Here is a 19488-nt window from a genome sequence, read left to right as displayed (position 1 = left end):
GAGAGCTCAGGGCTGGACAGGGAGGGGACTCGGTGCCCAATGGGCAGAGAGCCCCAGTGGTCAGAGAGCCCAGGGCTGGACAGGGAGAGGACTCAGTGCCCAATGGGCAGAGAGCCCCAGTGATCAGAGAACCCAGGGCTGGAGGGGACTAAGCGTCCAATGGGCAGAGAGCCCCAGTGGTCAGAGAGCCCAGGGCTGGAGGGGACTAAGCGTCCAATGGGCAGAGAGCCCCAGTGGTCAGAGAGCCCAGGGCTGGGCAGGGAGGGGACTCGGTGCCCAATGGGCAGAGAGCCCCAGTGGTCAGAGAACCCAGGGCTGGAGGGGACTAAGCGTCCAATGGGCAGAGAGCCCCAGTGGTCAGAGAGCCCAGGGCTGGAGGGGACTAAGCGTCCAATGGGCAGAGAGCCCCAGTGGTCAGAGAGCCCAGGGCTGGACAGGGAGGGGACTCGGTGCCCAATGGGCAGAGAGCCCCAGTGGTCAGAGAGCTCAGGGCTGGACAGGGAGGGGACTCGGTGCCCAATGGGCAGAGAGCCCCAGTGGTCAGAGAGCCCAGGGCTGGAGGGAACTCAGTGCCCAATGGGCAGAGAGCCCCAGTGGTCAGAGAGCCCAGGGCTGGACAGGGAGGGGACTCGGTGCCCAATGGGCAGAGAGCCCCAGTGGTCAGAGAACCCAGGGCTGGAGGGGACTAAGCGTCCAATGGGCAGAGAGCCCCAGTGGTCAGAGAGCCCAGGGCTGGAGGGGACTAAGCGTCCAATGGGCAGAGAGCCCCAGTGGTCAGAGAGCCCAGGGCTGGACAGGGAGGGGACTCGGTGCCCAATGGGCAGAGAGCCCCAGTGGTCAGAGAGCTCAGGGCTGGACAGGGAGGGGACTCGGTGCCCAATGGGCAGAGAGCCCCAGTGGTCAGAGAGCTCAGGGCTGGACAGGGAGGGGACTCGGTGCCCAATGGGCAGAGAGCCCCAGTGGTCAGAGAACCCAGGGCTGGAGGGGACTAAGCGTCCAATGGGCAGAGAGCCCCAGTGGTCAGAGAGCCCAGGGCTGGAGGGGACTAAGCGTCCAATGGGCAGAGAGCCCCAGTGGTCAGAGAGCTCAGGGCTGGACAGGGAGGGGACTCGGTGCCCAATGGGCAGAGAGCCCCAGTGGTCAGAGAGCCCAGGGCTGGAGGGGACTAAGCGTCCAATGGGCAGAGAGCCCCAGTGGTCAGAGAGCCCAGGGCTGGACAGGGAGGGGACTCGGTGCCCAATGGGCAGAGAGCCCCAGTAGTCAGAGAGCCCAGGGCTGGACAGGGAGAGGACTCGGTGCCCAATGGGCAGAGAGCCCCAGTGGTCAGAGAGCCCAGGGCTGGAGGGGACTAAGCGTCCAATGGGCAGAGAGTCCCAGTGGTCAGAGAGCCCAGGGCTGGACAGGGAGGGGACTCGGTGCCTACAGAAAACACAAGACCTGCCCTCCAGGAGCTTCAAGGCTGGCAGCCCCCGAGCTCCCCCGGTGCCCAATAAATTTGTCTTGGCATGGCCTTCAGTCATTCAGTCAGCAAACGTTGCCCAACAGCCCTCTGGCTATGTGCCAAAGTCAGGGTTTCCGAGTCCCAGAAGCCCAAGACCAGAGTCTCCAGGGACTGGAAGGGCTCCCGGACAAGAGATGGGTTTGTGTGCGATCCCCGAGGCTCCCTTCCCACCCCAGCTCTTGTCCCCCGGCTCTTCCACTGGCCAGATGGACAGCCAGAATGGACCAAAGGGTGGCCAAGGAGCCCCGTGCCTGGCCCAAAGTGAGCTAGGGCTCCCATGGCCGGAAATGTACCCTCCCTGGAGAGAGAGTGAGCTCTGGAGCTCTTTGCCCTTTCTTAGCGCAGCGGCTGGCACGGGGTGGGCACGGGAGAGCCCGAGGGAAGAGCCCCAGGGCCCTGGCACTCACTGACCAGCACCAGGCCTGGCTGCTCTCCGCCGGAGCCAGTCACAGCAGATGTCCAGGAGGGAGGCAGGGACGGCTGGCTTGGGACGGAGGGGCTTAACCCTAACCCTAACCCTAAATACGTCTCCTTGTTTCTCTTGTCCAGGCAGCCAGTCCTACAGGAAGTGAGGACAGGCCCTGTCCTTGGCGTCCACCCTGTCTGTGAGGCCGGCCGGCTTCCTGCCCTGAGCGGGCGACAGCTGCGGCGCTCTGGCGTGAGCGGGGCTCTCGGGCCTCTCCCCGACCGTCCCGTCGTGGGGACTCCGTGTCAGCAGCCGCCAAGCGGTGCCGGCCGCCAGCAACAATGGAGCCCACTCTTGATTCATGCTCAGTTCTAGGACCAGCCCCAGAACCCCCGCTGCCCCGAGGCCTGAGGGATGCCGGCTGCCCCCCCAGGAGGTGGGGAAGCCACGGCCACACGGCCTGCCCCGCCCCGGGCCCATCTGTCCGGTGAGGCCAGACAGAAGAATCTGCGGTTTCCCTGTCTCCCTCCCCCCCCCCCCCCCCGGCACTAGCCAGGGCACCTCTGCGGCCCTGGGGAGGCGGGCGAGTCCCGGGCCAGGGAAGGTTCAGGGGAGGAGGGAGAAGGGGCAGGGAGGGCAGTGACCGGGCAGGGGCGAACATCAATAAAATGGCTCTGAAAAGGAAACCCCGAGCAATTCTTCCCTCCTTCAGGCCAGGGGAGGCACAGCTCTCCGATAATGCCAGCGAAGCTCCGGGCAGGCCCGGAACCGCGTCTGGGCATGAGCTGTGCCGCGTCTGCTGCTTCCTCCATGAGCAAACCAAAGCCCAGACATCACCTGCCTCACTTTTACCACCATTAAAAACCGGTGGTGAAGAAGGGGCTCAGGGTACTAGCCATTCCCTCCCCAGGACTGCGGGCAGCTGGGGGGCTCTGTGGACCTGAGCCTAGAGGAGAGGGGGGTGTCCTGGGTTCAAATGTGGCCTCAGACACTTCCTAGCTGAGTGACCCTGGACAAGTCACTTGACCTCCATTGTCCAGCCCTCACTGCTCTTCTGCCTTGGATCAGCACAGATTGGAAGGGGGAAGGGCAGGGGCTTATGTAAAAAGCGCCTCTGAGAAGCCCTCTCAGATCGCTGTTCTCGCAGCTCTTCCTGGGGGTGGCCTCTGGGCACAGAGCTCAGGTCTGTCCCTCGGGTGGGGCTCAGAGAAGGGAGGGGAGACCCGGAGCCAGGCTGGGGTGTGGAGCCGTCCTGCCCAGTATCTCTTCTCTGCAGATGCTGTTGCTCCTTGAGCATCGGTGCCTGTCTACCGGCTCGGAAGCACCCTGTGGCAGTCGGGGCGGCCCAATGAGGGCTGTATGGCATGGGTGGGGGCCTCCGGGTCCTTAAGTCACAGAAGGGGCTGCCTAGGCCAGGCCTGCCTTCTCACCTGGCAGAGGAGGACCCTGAGCTCCACAGAGAAGGGGCTTAGCCAAGGTTGCCAGCTGAAGCCCTCAGATTGGCGAGCTTCCACTTGCAATCATCTCAGGACAGTGCCAGGTGCTACCCTTGTAGAGGAAGTGGCCCTAGGTGGAGAGGGATGGCATGCCAGGGCATAGGCACAGCTTGCTCAAAGGCCTGGAGGCGGGGGATGGCACCTCCCAGAGAAAGGCTGTCAGATTTCCATGGCCAGAGCACAGCCGATCTTGGCCAAATCAGTGTGGACCCACACGGAAGCCAGCCTGCGGTGTCCATGGGGGAGTCTGGTGATAGCCAGATGGCTGGAGTGTGCCCCAACAGGCATCTCACCTTGGGCAGTGGGGACCAGCCACAGTGACCCTGGGAGTGTCACGACCTCCCTGGCCTCAGTTTCCTTATATGCATCTCAAGAATTTAAGCCCCCTTCGGGCTCTTAAGAGCTTCAAACATAGGAACCCACAGGGCTCCAACAGACAGCTTGACGTCTGCCCCCCCAAGCCAGCCATAGGATGCTGGACCCCACAAGAGCCCAGTGTGGAGGGTGCCAAAAGGCTGCCAATGCACCTTTGTGAGGTGGCCTGCCCGCCTGCAGAGGGAAGAATCACTCAGAGAGCAGCAGAGGAGCATCTGCCAATTGGAGGAGGGCAGGGCCAGGGGAGCCGCAGAAGGAGCTACAGGGGAGCCAGAGACTGGAGAGCCTGGCCCCAGCCTCCGACTCTGCCTTCAGGAATCCCGCAGAGCTGGGAGGGAGACCACATCCCCCCTTCCCTCCTAACCTCGAGCTCGGTCTCTCCGTCTCTGTCTCTGTTTCTCCGTCTCTGTGTGTATCTCTCTGTCTCTCTGTTTCTGTCTCTCTATCTCTCTGTGTCTCTCTTCTCATCTCTTTCCATTTTAGAATCAATCCTGGGTATCAGTTCCAAACAGAAGAGCAGTGAGGACTAGGTATTGAAGTTAAGTGACTTGCCCAGGGTCACCCAGCTAGGAAGTGGCTGAGGCTACATTTGAACCCAGGACCTGCTGCCTCTAGCCCTGGCTCTCAATCCACTGAGCCACGCATTTTCAAGAAAGACCCTTTCAAGAATAACCTCCAGGAATTGATGCAGAGTGAAAAGAGCAGAACCAGGAGAACTTTGTACCCAGAGACGGATACATTGTGGCACAATCGAATGTAACTGACTTTGCTACTAGTAACAGTGCAATGACCCAGGACAATACATAGGGCTTTAGGAGAAAGAATGTATCTACCTCCAGAGGAAGAACTGTGGGAGTAGAAACACAGAAGAAAAACAACTGCTTGATCACATGGGTCGAGGGGATATGACTGGGACGGAGACTCTAGAGGATCACTCTAGTGCAAAAATCAGCAGCATGGAAATAGGTTCTGGTCAAGAACACATGTAATACCCCATGGAATTGTTCTTTGGCTATGGGGGGGGGGGAGGAAGGGGAGGGAAAGAACATGAATCATGGAACCATGGGAAAATATTCTAAATCAATTAATTAAATACATTTTTCAATTCTAAAAATCAAAGAGCCTATCCCTCCTCCTCCCTCCTGTTTCCCTCTAGAACCTGGAACCAAAGGCTGCTGTCACTCTTTCTTAATGTGGGTGGAAAGATAAGAACGGGCTCTCCAAAGGGAGGAAATGGTCTCGAATGGAGGCCCAGCCCCTGGTAAGGCCCTGAGCTGCCACGGCAGGTCTTGGCCCATCCTTCCACACCACACCCAGCACCTCAGTTCGCCCCTCGGGATCCCTCCTGCATTCCAGGGGTGGACATGGGCAGAGGTGGTTCGATGCCAAGAAAGCTGCCTTCAGGTGGGCAAGTAAAGACTCCACCCATCTGCTGCTCACCCAGGCGGGGGTGGGTGCCTGACACCAAGCAGAAGGGAGGCCACCCAACCCAAGACCCCTCCAGATCTGGGGCAGCTTCCTGTGATGTTGAGGAATTAGAAGCCCTGGATTCAAATCCCACCATGGCCCACATTGTGTAAGAGTGGAGATGGAACATGACAAGAGACAGACTTGGGGGACAAGCTTCAGAACCGAACCTCCTTTGTCAGTTGCAAATCCTTCCCAAAATACCTCTCTCCAACATTCTGCCTCCCAGTCTGTCAATCATGTCTCTTGTCGCTCAGTCAGATTCCTCCTCAATGGAAGGGGACACTGCCTCCCTCACCCAAGAGTAGTCGGGAGACTCCAAGGAATCATGGGTCAGGAAGGGACTGGGGAGGCCATCTGCTCCACCCTGCATTTTACAGATGAAGAAACTGAGGCTCCCAGAGAAGTGATTTGCCTACTGTCTCACCTGAGTCAATGAATGGCCAAGTCCTGATTTGAACTCAGGTCCCTGGTCTTCCTCACTCACACAACTCTTGCCTCCTGGCCTTAATTGCTTTGGTGGAGCCAGGGCAAGGATTGTTAAACAAATGTTATCAAATCCATTAAGAGTCCAGCCTGGCACTGACCTTCCTTTTCATGGCCCTGCTCATTGCCCTGCCTCGCCTGGGGCAGCCCCAGTGGGACCCCAAAACACACAAGCCTTCCGAGTCCCAGGGAAGGGGTTGTCCTGCCTGGCCTTCCTCTGACCCCAGCCCTGAGAGAAATGACAACCCGGGGGGCCACATGGCCAGAGAAGCCCCCCAGCCCTTCGCCAATTCCTGGAGGAAGGAGCCCAGCTGGAGGGGAAGGTGAGGCGAGGTCTGGGCCGGCCTGGGGGCAGCAGCAAAGGCCAAAGAATTCCACTGTCTGCTGTGCAGAGCCCAGCGCAGAGAGCTCCGATGCCAGGAGATTCCTGTCTCCTACCACAGATATTCATTGCATGATAAGTCAGCTCGGATGGATTCCAGAGCAGATGCCGTCTCAGACTTTGCCCGCAGCACCCAGATGCCCCGACCAGGCGGGCAGAAAAGGGAGAGGGCCCGAAATGGGCCGCGATGCCTCCCTCTGCTCCAGCCGGGCACCTTCAAACCCGCTGGTCAGCCCTGGCTCTGAATGGAAAAGGGCCCCAGAGGCCTTCTAGTGCCTGACCCCCCATCCAGAACCCCCACCCCTACTAGCACACGCTGGACAAACACCATCCAGCTTCTGTCTGGGGACCTCCAGGAGGGGGGACTCACCCCCTCTACAGGGGAAAATGGGTGTCATCAGACCTGGAACAAGAAGGGAACCTCTGAGACTGCCTAGACCAATCCCTTCATCTTACAGAGGAGGAAAATGGAGGTCAGAAGAGTTAGGGGACTGACCCAGGGTCACCCAGCTATGTGTGTCAAGGCAGGATCAGAACCCAAGTCATTGCTGGGAGGAAGGAAGGAAGGAAGGAAGGAAGGAAGGAAGGAAGGAAGGAAGGAAGGAAGGAAGGAAGGAAGGAAGGAAGGAAGGGAGAAGAGAGAGAGAGAGAGAGAGAGAGAGAGAGAGAGAGAGAGAGAGAGAGAGAGAGAGAGAGAGAGAGAGAAGAAAGAAAGAAAAGAAGAAAGAAAGAAAAGAAAGAAAGAAAGAAAGAAAGAAGAAAGAAAGAAAGAAAGAAAGAAAGAAAGAAAGAAAGAAAGAAAGAAAGAAAGAAAGAAAGAAAGAAGAAAGAAAGAAAGAAAGAAAGAAAGAAAGAAAGAAAGAAAGAAAGAAAGAAAGAAAGAAGAGAAGGAAGGAAGGGAAAATGTATGTTGAGAATTGTTATTACATGTAATTGGGAAAATAAAGTATCTTTGAATAAAAAAAAGCTGCCACCACAAGAGCAACACTAGTGGTCACAAATTATAAGCATAGACCCAAAGCAGATGTGAGGTGTTTGCTCCTTTGCTGAGGTGTGGAACATTGCACACATCTTCAGATTTGTGCACTGTATTGATCAGTCTTGCTCATTTTTTCCTCTTCACTGCCCTCCCTTTTTTAAAGAAATGATTTGTTAGGTGGAATGGCTTTTTCACCCTAATGAACTCTCATGCTGCCCGAACTGGGGAGATCTGTTCACTGGGGAAACCAACCCCAATGGCAACCATACAGCAACAGATGAAATTCAGGGTGCTAAGGGTAACCCTAGTTGGAGAGAAGGGGAAGGAATATACTCCTACTATTCACCATTATAGCTGCTGAGCCCCCACTGATGACATTCCCATTTACCACAAAATCAATCAGAATGACAGGATGGAACACAAAGTATTTACTAAATGAGAAGATAATATCATTTATTCTTTAGAAAGCAAAAAAAATAATAATCCTTAGGTCCTAGAACAATGCCTAACACATAGTAGATGCTTAATAGTTACTAATCTGGTACCCCCAAAGAGATAATAAGTAAAAAGACTTGTACAAGAATATTCATAGCTGGGCTCTTTGAGGTGGTAAAAAATTGGAAAATGAGGGGATGTGATGCCCTTCAATTGGGGAATGACTGAACAAATTGTGGTATATGTTGGTGATGGAATACTATTGTGCAGTAAGGAATGATGAACTGGAGGGGTTCCATGTGAACTGGAATGACCTCCAGGAAGTGATTCAGAGTGAAAGGAGCAGAACCAGGAGAACATTGTACACAGAAACTGATACACTGTGGCACAATCAAATGTAATGGACTTTGCTACTAGCAATAATGCAACAAGCCAGGACACTCCTGAAGGGCTTACGGGAAAGAATGCTAACCACATTGACAGAAAGAACTGTGGGAGTAGAAATGTAAAGCAAACTGTATGACATCACTTATCACATGTATATATGGGTATGTGGTTTGGCATTTAGGCTTTAAAAAACTGCTGTAGCAAAAATGAATAATATGGAAATAGGGATCAAGTGACAACATTTGTACAAGCCAGTGGACTCTGGGAGGGGGGAGGGAATCATGTAAGCATGGGAAAATATTTTTTAATTAATTAACTTAAAAAAACAGTTCCTAATCTGACTTAACAGGGCACCTTCTACACTCTTTCACCTATTCCTTCATGGCATCCTTGATGAAGGTCCTGGGCTTGCCTGAGAGGCAAAAATTCATGAAGCAGATTCTGCTTTCAAAGAGTTTACCCTTTAGTAGGATGGGAAAGATAAGCTCAAAAGGTCACCAACACAAGGCTCCAGAGTGGGGCAGGGGTGAGAACTAAACCAAAGGAATGTTTTCTGTAGCTGACTTTGCCTTTTATAGAGGCAGGAAGACTTAGGTCTGAACATTGCCTTTGACACTTAATAGCTGTGCTGATCAACAAACATTTATTAAGTACCTACTGTGTGCAAAAAAAAAAAAAAGGCAAAAGGCAGTCCCTGACCTCAAGGAGCTCACAGTCTAATGGAGGAGACAATTTCATGTAGCACCAAGCAATATAAAATATCATTTGGGGATAATAAATAGAAGGAAGGAACTATAGCAGGAGGCAGGCAAAGCACCTACTGTGTGAAAGGTGCTTTGCCAACTACATCACTATATAAACACTAGTTAGCATCATGGATTTATATCTGGAGGTCCTGGTGTCCGACTGTCACTTGACAGCTGAGGAAACTGAGGCTCAGGTGTGCGACCTTGACCCTCTTTGAGGGTTTTCTCATCTGAAAGTTGGGAACAGCATCTGTGAGTACCCGCCTCCTAAGACCATCGTGAGGATGAATTGAGATGATGCTGGTGAGGTGCCTGGTAAGCCTGAAGCTCTCCCTCAGTTTCCTCACCTGTAATTGGGCGTGAGGACCTGTGAGGTCAGGTTCTCCATCTGGGATCCTCTCTCAGTCACCATTTTTGTATCTGTGGCACATAAGGTGGCACGGGCAGGGCACGTCATCAGCACAAAGAATAAGTGCTTGCTCATCAATTCCTTGGCTCAATCCCTCCGTAAATTAGAAGCTCTTTGGGAGCTTCTTTCGGCTGTTTCGGATTTGTTTCTCCAGCTCCAAAGCCCAGCACAGCGCCTGGCACACAGCTGGCACTGAAGGGATTAGAGTGAATCCAATTGAATTGAGAAGCCAGTGTCCCTAGGTGCTGAGGTGAGGCATCAAAGATGCTCATTTTGACTGTTCTCGGGGGCACTGCAGCGAGGTGACTCAGTGGCTAGAGAGCTGGGCCCAGAGAAGGGAGGTCCTGGGTTCAAATGTGACCTCAGACACTTTCTAGCTGTGTGACCCTGAACGAGTCACTTCACCTCCATTGCCTAGCCCTCACTGCTCTTCTGCCTTGGAAGGGATATTTAGTATTGATCTAAGAGGATAAGGGTTTCAAAAAGATACAAAGCCGTTCTCTGTTCACAGAAACAATCTTTGTTGGGTCTGTCTGTTGTACAAACCGTCAGAGAGCTTCATTTCAGTAAGTCCCAAGTTCTAGGAATGGCCCCGGGGACAGGTGGGCAGCAGGGGATCAGTCCTGCCTCTCCTTTCTCAACCATCCCACCTGCCATGTCTTGGCTTCTTCTTCCTCTTCTCTCTCTCTCTTTTTAAATAAAACCCTGACCTTCTGTCTTGGAGTCATGTGTATTGGCTCCAAGGCAGAAGAGCAGTCAGGGCTATGCAATGGGGGTGAAGTGACTTGCCCAGGGTCACACAGCTGAGAAGTGTCTGAGGCCAGATTTGAACCCAGGACCTCCCGTCTCTAGACCTGGCTCTCAATCCACTGAGCTACCCAGCTGCCCCACCCCCCACCCCCCACATCTTGGTTTCTTGAGAACCCCAGGATGGAGCAGTTCAGTGCCAGACCCTTTGGTTTGAGGTGCAGGAGCTGGTGGAGGAGAGATTGGCAGTTGGTGAGCCTGGCTTCCTGTCAGTCTTCTGAAGGGAGCGAATGTGGGGAAAACCATTTTTCCCCTTTTTTTGCAGAGATAACAATGTCTTTGAAGACAAAGTACCAGGAGGGTGAAGAGCCAAGGCTCCTCTCTCCTCTCCTCTTTGGCCTTGAGTCAGCTAAGTCCGGGGGGCCCAAGGTTTAGAGGCAGCATTTACAGTCCTTTAAGATTTTCAAAGCATTTAAAGCATGTTATCTCATGTGGGCCTCTGAATGACCCTGGGAGGTTGGGGCATTTATTAGCCCCATTTTACAGATGAAAGAACTGAGATAAAAGGTTAAGTGACTTGCCCTGGAATTCCAGCACCACCCTGCTGCCCAAGGGGCACCTGGGGCTTAGATAGGAGGGCACCTTCCTCCCCTGCAAGATTTGAAGCCCAAGCCCCTCACTGCCCCGTTTCTTCTCCAGGGCAGGGGCCATTCTAGCACTTCGCCAGATGCCTGGCACATAGTAGGTCCTTCACAGATGCTTGTGGATCACTGATTGGTTGGTTCTATCCAAAGGGGCTTCCTCTTTGTGGGCCTCTTCCTGTGGGGTCCTGGTGCCAGGCTCTCCCTGTGCCCTCCTCACTAGGGCTGGCAGGTCCTGAGCTCTGCCCTGAGGAAGGGGATGAGGAGGGGGGGTTCTCTTGGACATCTCTGAGTCCAGGCTTTGGGGCTCCCACACAGACACATGGGCAATACAGTGGCCACATGGAGAGCCTGGAAGGGCAAGGACTGGTTATTTTATTTTTATTTTTTTATGTCAAGAAGTTTTTATTTTATTTGAAAATTTTATTTAGTCAATTTAGAACATTGTTCCTTGGTTACAAGAATCATATTCTATCCCTCCCTCCCCTCTCCCCACCCCTTCCCATAACCCATGGGCAATTCCACTGGGTGTTACTTGTGTCCTTGATCAGAACCTATTTCCTTGTTGTTGATAATTGCACTAGGGTGATCCTTAGAGTCTACATCCCCAATGCTATCCCCATCAAACCATGTGATCAAGCAGTTGTTTCTCTTCTGTGTTTCTGATCCCACAGTTCTTTCTCTGGATGTGAATAGCATCTTTCTCATAAGTCCTTCAGAATCGTCCTGGATCACTGAATTGCCACTAATGGAGAAGTCCATTACACTGGATTGTGCCACAATGTATCAGTCTCTGTGTACAATGTTTTCCTGGTTCTGCTCCTCTCACTGCATCAATTCCTGGAGGTCGTTCCAGTTCACATGGAATCCCTCCAGTTCATTATTCCTTACAGCACAATAGTATTCCATCACCATTAGATATGATAATTTGTTCAGCCATTCCCCAATTGAAGGGCAGCCCCTCATTTTCCAGTTTTGTTTTGTTTTTTTTTTGGCCACCACAAAGAGTGCAGCTATGAGTGTTCTTGTACAAGTCTTTTTCCTTATTATCTCTTTGGGGTACAAACCCAGCAGTGATATGGCTGGGTCAAAGGACAGACAGTCTTTTAGCGCCCTTTGGGCCTAGTTCCAAATTGCCCTCCAGAATGGTTGGATCCATTCACAACTCCACCAGCAGTGCATTCATGAAGGCCGGGTTCTTTTAAAGCCTTACCGGTCAACTTAGAATCGATATTCAATATCATTTCCAAGGCAGAAGAGCGGTAAGGGCTGGGCACTGGGGCTGGTGACTCGCCCAGGGTCACCCAGCGAGGAAGGATCTGAAGCCACATTGGGGCCCAAGACCTCCCTCTTCCGCCGAGCCCCCCAGTGCTTCACAGATGTCTGCTGGGCCTCTTGTACTCTCCAACAGAGCCGAGAATCTGGTGGGTTGGGCTGAATCATCCAGGTTTTCCGGTTCCAAGGGACGAGAGCGTGCTGGGCCGAGAATCCAGGAAGGACGTAGAAGTGAGAGCAACAAAACACTGAAATCCTCTTTGGGCCAGCCCGAAGGCTCCGCGCCCAGAGCCTGCCCACCGTGCCCTCTTCTACCTAGCCGGACAGCATCTCCCTCTCTACCCCGGCGGTGAGGCAGGGGGCATGGCCCTGGCATCTCAGTGCCAACCTCTCCGGTTTAGGCCGGGTGATGAGGGATGAATAGCTGCTGCCCAGCCCCGGCTCCTGAACATATAAAGGGGCTCTATGCAGGGGCGGCGCTGTTCTCTCTTGGCCAGGAGCCTAGGTCCCTGTGCGGGGAGGAGTGGGGGGAGGGGGAATTGGGACTGGGGGGGCAGAGGAAGTCCTGGGAAAGAGGGGATTGTCTGGGAGCTCAGAGCTGCCAGGCCCAGAGGAAGGGGGGCTGGGGAGGTGGAACCGAGAAGACTAGGCCAGTGTTCAAGGCTCCATCCTGAAAGAGGACAGTGTGTGTGCTCGGAGTGAGTCACCCAAAAGGGGAGGGCCAGAGCGGGGGCATCCAGCCCGGCCAGGGGAGCCCACTGGGGCTGGGATCAGAGCGGGTACCTGTCCAGAGAGGATGCCAGGATGCTGCTGCCCATCTCCAGCCCCCATGCCACCCGGGAGCTGGCATCCAGAAGGCACGTCCCTCCTGGCATGGGCTCCTTCTTAATCCTGCCAACACGTTTCAAGGTGCCACCCTGCATGCGGTCCGTCTGTGTCCTGGGACTCCCAGGCCAGCTGCAGACAGTCCCCGCTATTCCCAAAGCCAGGCTGCCCCCCCAAAGCTGCTGCTGAGCCACCCGAGGCCAGCCCGTGCACACACACCTTAAATCCCTTCCACAAGGTGGGGAAACTGAGGCCAGCAGGAGGCCCGATGGCCCAGAGAGCTGCCTGTGGTCACCCCACTTAGTCGGGGCAGTTGAAAGACAATGAATGCATCCGTGAGGGAGACATCACCACCCAAGGGATAACATGCTCACCCTATGGGCTACCTCAGGATATGGAAGGGAAGATTCCTCAAGGACAGGAAGTATTTTTGTTTTCCTATCTATCTCCAGCATCTGGGCAGGTGGGTGGCACAGTGGATGGAGTACGGGACCTGGAGTCAGGAAGACCTGAGCTCAAATCCAGCCTGAGACACTTACTAGCTGTGTGACCCTGGCCAAGCCACCTAATTCTGCCTCAGTTTCCTCATCTGTCAAATGAGGTAGAAAAGGGAATGGCCAACCACTCCTGTTGTTCTGCCAAGAAAACCCAAACCCTGATTGCCTCAGTCTCTTCCTATGTGAAATGAGATGGAGAAGGAAAGGGCCACTTCAGTGTCTGCTAAGAAAATCCCATGCCCTGAATGCCTCAGTTTCCTCTTCTGTAAACTGAGCTGGAGAAGGAAATCACTTTAATAAATGCTTCTTGAATGAATAAATGTCCTCAGAAGAGACCTTCATGAGCAGCCTTCAACCCTCCTACTGTGCAGAGGGGGAAATTGAGGCTCTGAGCCTTGGGCGGCTTGCCCAGCCTGCTGGTTAGTTGAAGGAAATAGCTCAGTTCTTCAGAATTCTCCTAGGCCTCGGTTTCCCAGACTGAAAAAAGAAGGGTCTGGACTGAATGACCTCCAAGTCCCTCCTCACCCCAAATCTCTGTCCTTAGGGGGCTGGACTGGACCTCAGTTTCCAAACCTGTAAACTGAGTCTGGGTCTAGCTTTGGGTTCCTACCTGTCAGGGCTGGCTGGCGGAAGGCTGAGAACTTGGGTGGCACTAACTTCACCCTGAACTTTAGCCAGTTCTTTCACGAGGAATCCGAAGGGAAGAGCTTTATTGGAGGAGGGGGCCCAAGGGGCGCCGGGCTGCCAGAGGCACCCTGAGCTGCCTCGCCTCCAACGGCTGGGACTAGATGAACCCTCTCGGAGGTCCTTCTCGGCTCCGCAGGCCGAGACCCCAGCTGGAAAGCGAGCTGGAGAGAAGCTCAGTCGCCCATCTTCTTTAGAAACCCTGAAGGGCGGGTAGGGCCGGGCACTGAGGGGTAAGTGACTTGCCCAGGGTCACCTGGCTAGGAAGTGTCTGAGGTCATTCTTGGCGGGGGCGGGGGGAGTCAGTACCAAGTATGGGAGTGCTAAGGGCTGGGCATTGGGGGTTCAGTGACTTGCCCAGGGTCACCCAGTCTGAGGCCACATTTGAACCCAGGACCTCCCTTCGGCAGGCCTGGCTCTCTAAGCACTGCCCTCCTGGTCTTTGCTGACTCTCCTGGACCCTGCACTGAGGCCCCTGTCCCCGCGGAGATCTCCAGGCTGATTAGAGGGCTCAGATCCTGGGAGCTGCCCAGGGCTTTATTCCCATCTTAGCTTTCCTGGTCAAACAAGTAGGGTGGGAATTCCTGGCAATCTTCAAATAGAAGGAAAACAAGTGAAAAGTCAGGAAGAGGGAGGGAAACCCCTTAGAAGCGGAGGGAAGAAAGCTGGGAGGGAGGGCACGATGGGTCAGTGTTTGGGCCCCAGACAGTGGCCCCTTTCCAAATTGGGGCCCCCCTTTACCTTCGGTCACCCCAGTTGTAGTATTGGATGGAGAGAAAGGGAATCAGGAAGCTGAGGAACCTGAGCCAGGGGCCCCAATCTACCCATTCTCACTGCTCCCAGCCTCAGTTTCCCCATCTGTAAAATGGGGCAGCTAGGGGGTGCAGTGGACAGCGCTCCAGGCCTGAAGCCAGGAAGACTTAAGTTCAAACCCAGCCTCAGGCACTTACTAGCGGGGGGGACTTTAGGCAAATCACTGAACCCCGAGTGCCTCAGTTTCTTTTTCTGTAAAATGAACTAGAGAAGGAAAGGGTGAACCATTCTAGGATCTTGCCAAGAAAACCCCAAATGGGGTCCAGAAAAGTGCCTGAAACTCCAGACTGCCAACAAAACGTGGCAGAGCCTGGAAATTGGGGGAGGAAGCTGGGTTTCTGCTCTAGCACCCAACAGGGAACTGGCCTGGGCCTGGGGGAGGCTTGGCTGGGGCAGGACAATACCTTAGAGGATGCTCTGCAGCTCCCCTGGCTCTGCAGGGACTCCCTCGGTCCAGTGGGCGGGTGGTTTAAAATTCAATTTCGGGTTTTGTTCACCCCAAAAAAGGGGCCCTGAAAGCCCCACCCAATCACCTTGCAAATGTGCAAATGCACAAACCAGAAGGGAATTACAGACTGTAGACTAGCCCCTGCCCAGCACTAGGTCTGAGCCAGACCCCAGGGGAGGGGAAGCTCCCTGAGGCCAAATCTTCTTTCCTTTTTCCTAAGTGGAGGTCCTGGGTTCAAATTTGACCTCAGTGGGCAAGTCACTGAACCCCCATTGCCCAGCCCTGACCACTCCTTTGCCTTGGAGCCGATTTCCTCTTTCTTCTTCTATAAAAGGAGGCTTGAGTCAGACAGAGGACCTAGATCCTGATTTGGCAGATGAGGAAACTGAGGCACGGGGCACTTTTCCTGCGCTCACACCAGGAATAATGGCAGCCTGGGATCCAGAACCTAGAAGGAGGGAGTCTGTTTGTTGTTGGGAGAATCAGAACTCTTCCATTCTTCCATCCTTCCCCCAGCAGTGCCCTGAGAGCCTAGACTCCCCTCTCCTAGCCCCACTGACATCGGAGAGTGCCCTCCAGACTGACCCTCCCAAGTTCCTTCCGAGCTCTGGATTCCGGGGTCCCTCCCTCATGATGGCCGCGTTCAGTGGTTCCCCCAAACTCTGACATTTCCATCTCACCAGCATTTATTAAGCACCAACTGTGTGCCAGGCCTTGAGGTACAAATTCAAGGAATGACCCCAGAAGACTTTCCCAGGTTGTTCTGTCCCTTCTAGGTGGTGCTTGCAGGGTTCCACTTTGCCTCTGGCCCTCCGGGTTCCGGATTCGAACATTCTGTGTTCTAAGACCTCGCTCTGTGGAGCCCTGGGACCACTGGGGGGGCCGAGCCCCCACCCCTTTCCCCTCCTCACTGACTCTTGAATGCTCCCATGAATGGGGAGATTGCGATCTCCAGCTCGGCTCCCCGGGGCCCCGCCATTGTTACCCTAATGGATAGTGGTCACCCTTGGCTGGCCAGCCGAGCTGAAGAGGGGGGAGGAGGATGGAGGGGGAGAAGGGGCCCCAAGGGGGCAAGAAGCGGGGGCTGGGCAAGAGGAGGACCAGCCGGCCCCCCGCCAAGTTCTGGGCATTCAGTGACACGGATGAGTGTCCTCACCCTGGGGGAGAGCAGGGACCCCCGAAGGGGATGAGGGAGAGACTTGGGGCTTCCCTTCCCTTCTACCTGGGTAGGGATTCCAAGGCAGAGGAGCAGTAGTAAAGGCGAGGCAATGGGGGTTAAGTGACTGGACCAGGGTCATATAGCTAGGAATTACCTGAGGCCAGATTGGAACCCAGGACCTTCAGTCTCTGTCCATCGAGCCCCCTAGTTGCTCCCATCCACTTTCTTCTTCCAGTGGGGTTTCCTCAGCTCCCACCCACCCCCCCAATTACCTCTCAGGCCACCTTTCTCTCATCTCTTTGGACTTGTAAGTCCCCAAGCTATTAGAGCCAAGTCATGCAAGCCCTCCATTCTGAAGCTGAACTGAGGCCCAGAGAAGGCTGTGACTCATCCAAGGGCATTAGAGGTGGGATTTGAACTCAGTGCAGGCATGTTCTAGAGGTCCCATCCCTGTGGGAAGCACCAATCCCCTCTTTCTTTGTCCCCCCCAAACCTCAGCTGCCCACAGGAGCAGAGAACTGGGCTGGAAAGCATCTCAGGGGGCTGTCCAGGCCAACTCCCTCAGTCAACAGATTGGGAAACTGAGGCAAGGTGCCTGTCACTTGCCAATCCCTGGCTCTGTCTGTCAACAGACATTTATTAAGCACCTACTGTGTGCCAGGCACAGTGCTCAGCTCTGAGGATACATGCAAAGAGAGGCAAAGGCTGGTCCCTGCCCTCCAGGATCTCCAAGTGCAAAGGAGACAAACCCAGCGGCAGGTGTCAAACTGGGGAAGGGCTCCAGAGGGCTTCCTGGAGGAGGTGGGATTTGAGCCTTTGGCGGGACTTGAAAGGGGAGGAACCGGAGGGGGGGCGGGCTGGGCCGAACTTCGGGTATTTTCCCGCCGTTCCCGGGATTCTTGGGGTCCTCCGCCTATGTACTGCCCAGGGGCCCTTCTGAGGAGCGCCATCCTTTCTCTCCTAGCCCGGCCAGGCCAGACGAGGCTTCTTTCCGGCATATTCCCTCCCACGGTTCTTTCTGGCTTTCCTCCGAAGTCCCGGGCTGGTCCGGGATCGCGCATCCCGGTTTCCGTTCCTGTGTCCCGCGCTCGAGTAAAGAAGGATCCCGGAGGAAATAGTGAGCCACCGCAGGTTCTGGAGCAGGGGGTGATGGGGCGGGAAGAGAGGTGAGGCAGGCCAGTGTGAGGGGGAGGGTCCGGCCCGGAGGCGGGCCGCCAGAAAACCCAGGCCTGGGGCCGGGAGGGAGGAGCCGAGCTGGCCTGAGGGGGATGGAGGTCCCGGGACGGCGGAGGAGGGGGCAGGGACCCTGCCCAAGGGGCGTGGGGCGTGTTTGCGGGATGGCCAGTTCCAGCCGCCGGTGGGCAGCGGGCGATCGGAGCCCGGAGGGGCCCGCGCGGGCCTCGGGCCCCCGGAGGTTAAAGGTGGCTGCGGCCGGGCCGGGGCCGGAAAGGGTTAAAGTACCTGCCTCCCGGCGGGGGCCCTCGCGGCCGGCCCCGCCTCCAGAGGCTTAGGGAGAGAGCCAGGAATCCTCTGGCCGCAGCGGCGGCGGCGGCGGCTCGCTTTTCCTCTCCTCCCTGCCCTCGCTGCTCGCGGCTCGCGGCTCCCTCCGTGCTCTCGTCGCTCCTCTCGGGCCGCGTCCGTCCTCCTCCCTCCCCGCGCCCCCCAGCAGCAGCCGCAGCAGCCCCCCGCCCCGCCGTGCCCAGCATGTCCCAGTGGTGAGTAGCCGGCGGGGGGAGGGGGCAGCCTGGCTCTCCGCCCCCCTGCGGGGGCCCGGGCGGGGGGGGGGGGGGGCTTGGGAGAAGCTCCGGGAGTCCCCTGAGGCGAGCCTCGGCGAGGACGCGGCCTCGGAAAGTTCGCTTAAGAGTCCCCCGAGAAGTTGATCCAATTGGGAGCGCCGCGCGGGCTGGGGTCGGGCTCGGCTCGGGCTCTTTCTGCCCCGACACCGCGCCTGCCGGGGAGGCATTCGTGGGCGGGGGGGGGGGGAGGGGGTCGGATTAGGGCCCCCTCGGGCTGGGGGCCGCGCTGGGAGGGGCCCGGCGGGGCTCGTCTAGAGGGCGGCAGCAGCTGGGTGGTTCAGTGGGTGGAGACCCGGGCCTAGAGACCCGAGCTCCCGGGCTCCAGTCCGGCCTCGGGCGCGTCCCTAGCTGGGTGGCCCTGGGCCAGTCACTGGACTCCCCCGCCTAGCCCCCCGCCCTTAAGGGAAGGGAATGGGGGGAGGGCTGGGGTCTGGCTAGACCCGAGGACGAGTACCAGAGCGAATGCTGCGCACACGTAGAGCCCAGCGCCAGGGCCAGTCCGCTGGGGAGGGGGAGGGAGACGACGGGAATCACGGAACCTTGGGAGAGTCGGGAAAATGGAGGCCCCCCCCTACTATTCATCTCCTTCAAAAAAAGACCGAGGGGACAGGGGGCGGCTGGGTGGCTCAGTGGGTGGAGAGCCAAGCCCAGAGATGGAGGTCCTGGGTTCCAATGTGGCCTCAGACACTTCCTAGCTGGGTGACCCTGGGCAAGTCACTTCACCCCCATTGCCTAGTCCTTCCTGCTCTTCTGCCTTGGAACCAATGCACAGTATTTATTCTAAGAGGGAGGGAAGGGTTTAAAGAAAAAGAATGAGGGGGGAGGCAGAGAGGATCCTTCCCTGGGGTCTTGGGGTGTCTAGGGGAAGCCTGTACCCCCTGTCATTCCCCCCTCTTGAAATTCCAGGGGGAGGTCGTCTATGGCCTCTTTTGTTAAAGCCCGACCTTCTGCCTTAGTCAATACTGTGAATGGGTTCCCAGGCAGAAGAGAGGTAAGGGCTGGGCCGTGGGGTGAAGGGACTCGTCCAGGGTCACCCAGCTGGGAAGTGCCTTTGGCCCCGTCCCAGCTTCTTCAAAGCTGGTAATGGGTGCAGAGCTGTGCCCGCCGAGGGGACAAGGGTCCTTAGGGTGCGTCCTCGGGGAATGCCGGGGGGCTGCGCCCATCCGCTTGGGTCCTGGTCGGTCGCCTGCTTCTCTAGACCCCCCGAGAGGCTCTCTCCCTGCCCTGGCGGACACCCAGGAAAGCCCCCGGCCAAGCGTCAATCCCAGGCTCCTTCCCCCTCTTACCGTGGCCTCGGGCTGCCTCCTCCCCTGCCTGCGCCGCCCAGCCTCCTCAGGAGCCACCATTGGGGACACTCGCCCACGCGGCCCCCCAACCAGCCTTTTGTCCCTCGGAAGCCACCCAGAGAAGCGCTTTTCTCGACGTGTTCCAGACCGTCCATCGGAGCCGGCTGCCGTGGGGGGGCCCCGCCCCTGCACCCTCCCCCCCATCCGGGAAAGGTGATCGTTCTGGAATGCAGACAGGCTTAGGGCCA

At 56.2% G+C, this 19488-nt stretch overlaps 2 protein-coding genes across 4 annotated transcripts in view; both read left to right on the top strand.

The window, feature by feature from the left end:
- The window catches only part of ARMC9 (armadillo repeat containing 9), a 106494-nt gene extending 103901 nt beyond the window's left edge, over positions 1-2593 (top strand). For all 3 annotated transcript variants that reach the window (XM_056819950.1, XM_056819951.1, XM_056819952.1), the window contains exon 25: positions 2051-2593. In XM_056819950.1, coding sequence (XP_056675928.1) covers positions 2051-2073 — 23 coding nt within the window. In that variant the 3' untranslated portion in view covers positions 2074-2593. The remainder of the gene's footprint in view (positions 1-2050) is intronic.
- A 14844-nt stretch (positions 2594-17437) lies between these two features.
- The window catches only part of B3GNT7 (UDP-GlcNAc:betaGal beta-1,3-N-acetylglucosaminyltransferase 7), a 12160-nt gene continuing 10109 nt past the window's right edge, over positions 17438-19488 (top strand). Inside the window, exon 1 of the mRNA XM_056819949.1 lies at positions 17438-17873. Coding sequence (XP_056675927.1) covers positions 17863-17873 — 11 coding nt within the window. The 5' untranslated portion in view covers positions 17438-17862. The remainder of the gene's footprint in view (positions 17874-19488) is intronic.

Source organism: Monodelphis domestica, chromosome 2, assembly GCF_027887165.1.
Source record: "Monodelphis domestica isolate mMonDom1 chromosome 2, mMonDom1.pri, whole genome shotgun sequence".
Classification (NCBI taxonomy): domain Eukaryota; kingdom Metazoa; phylum Chordata; class Mammalia; order Didelphimorphia; family Didelphidae; genus Monodelphis; species Monodelphis domestica.
This window is presented reverse-complemented; position numbering and strand designations above follow the sequence as displayed.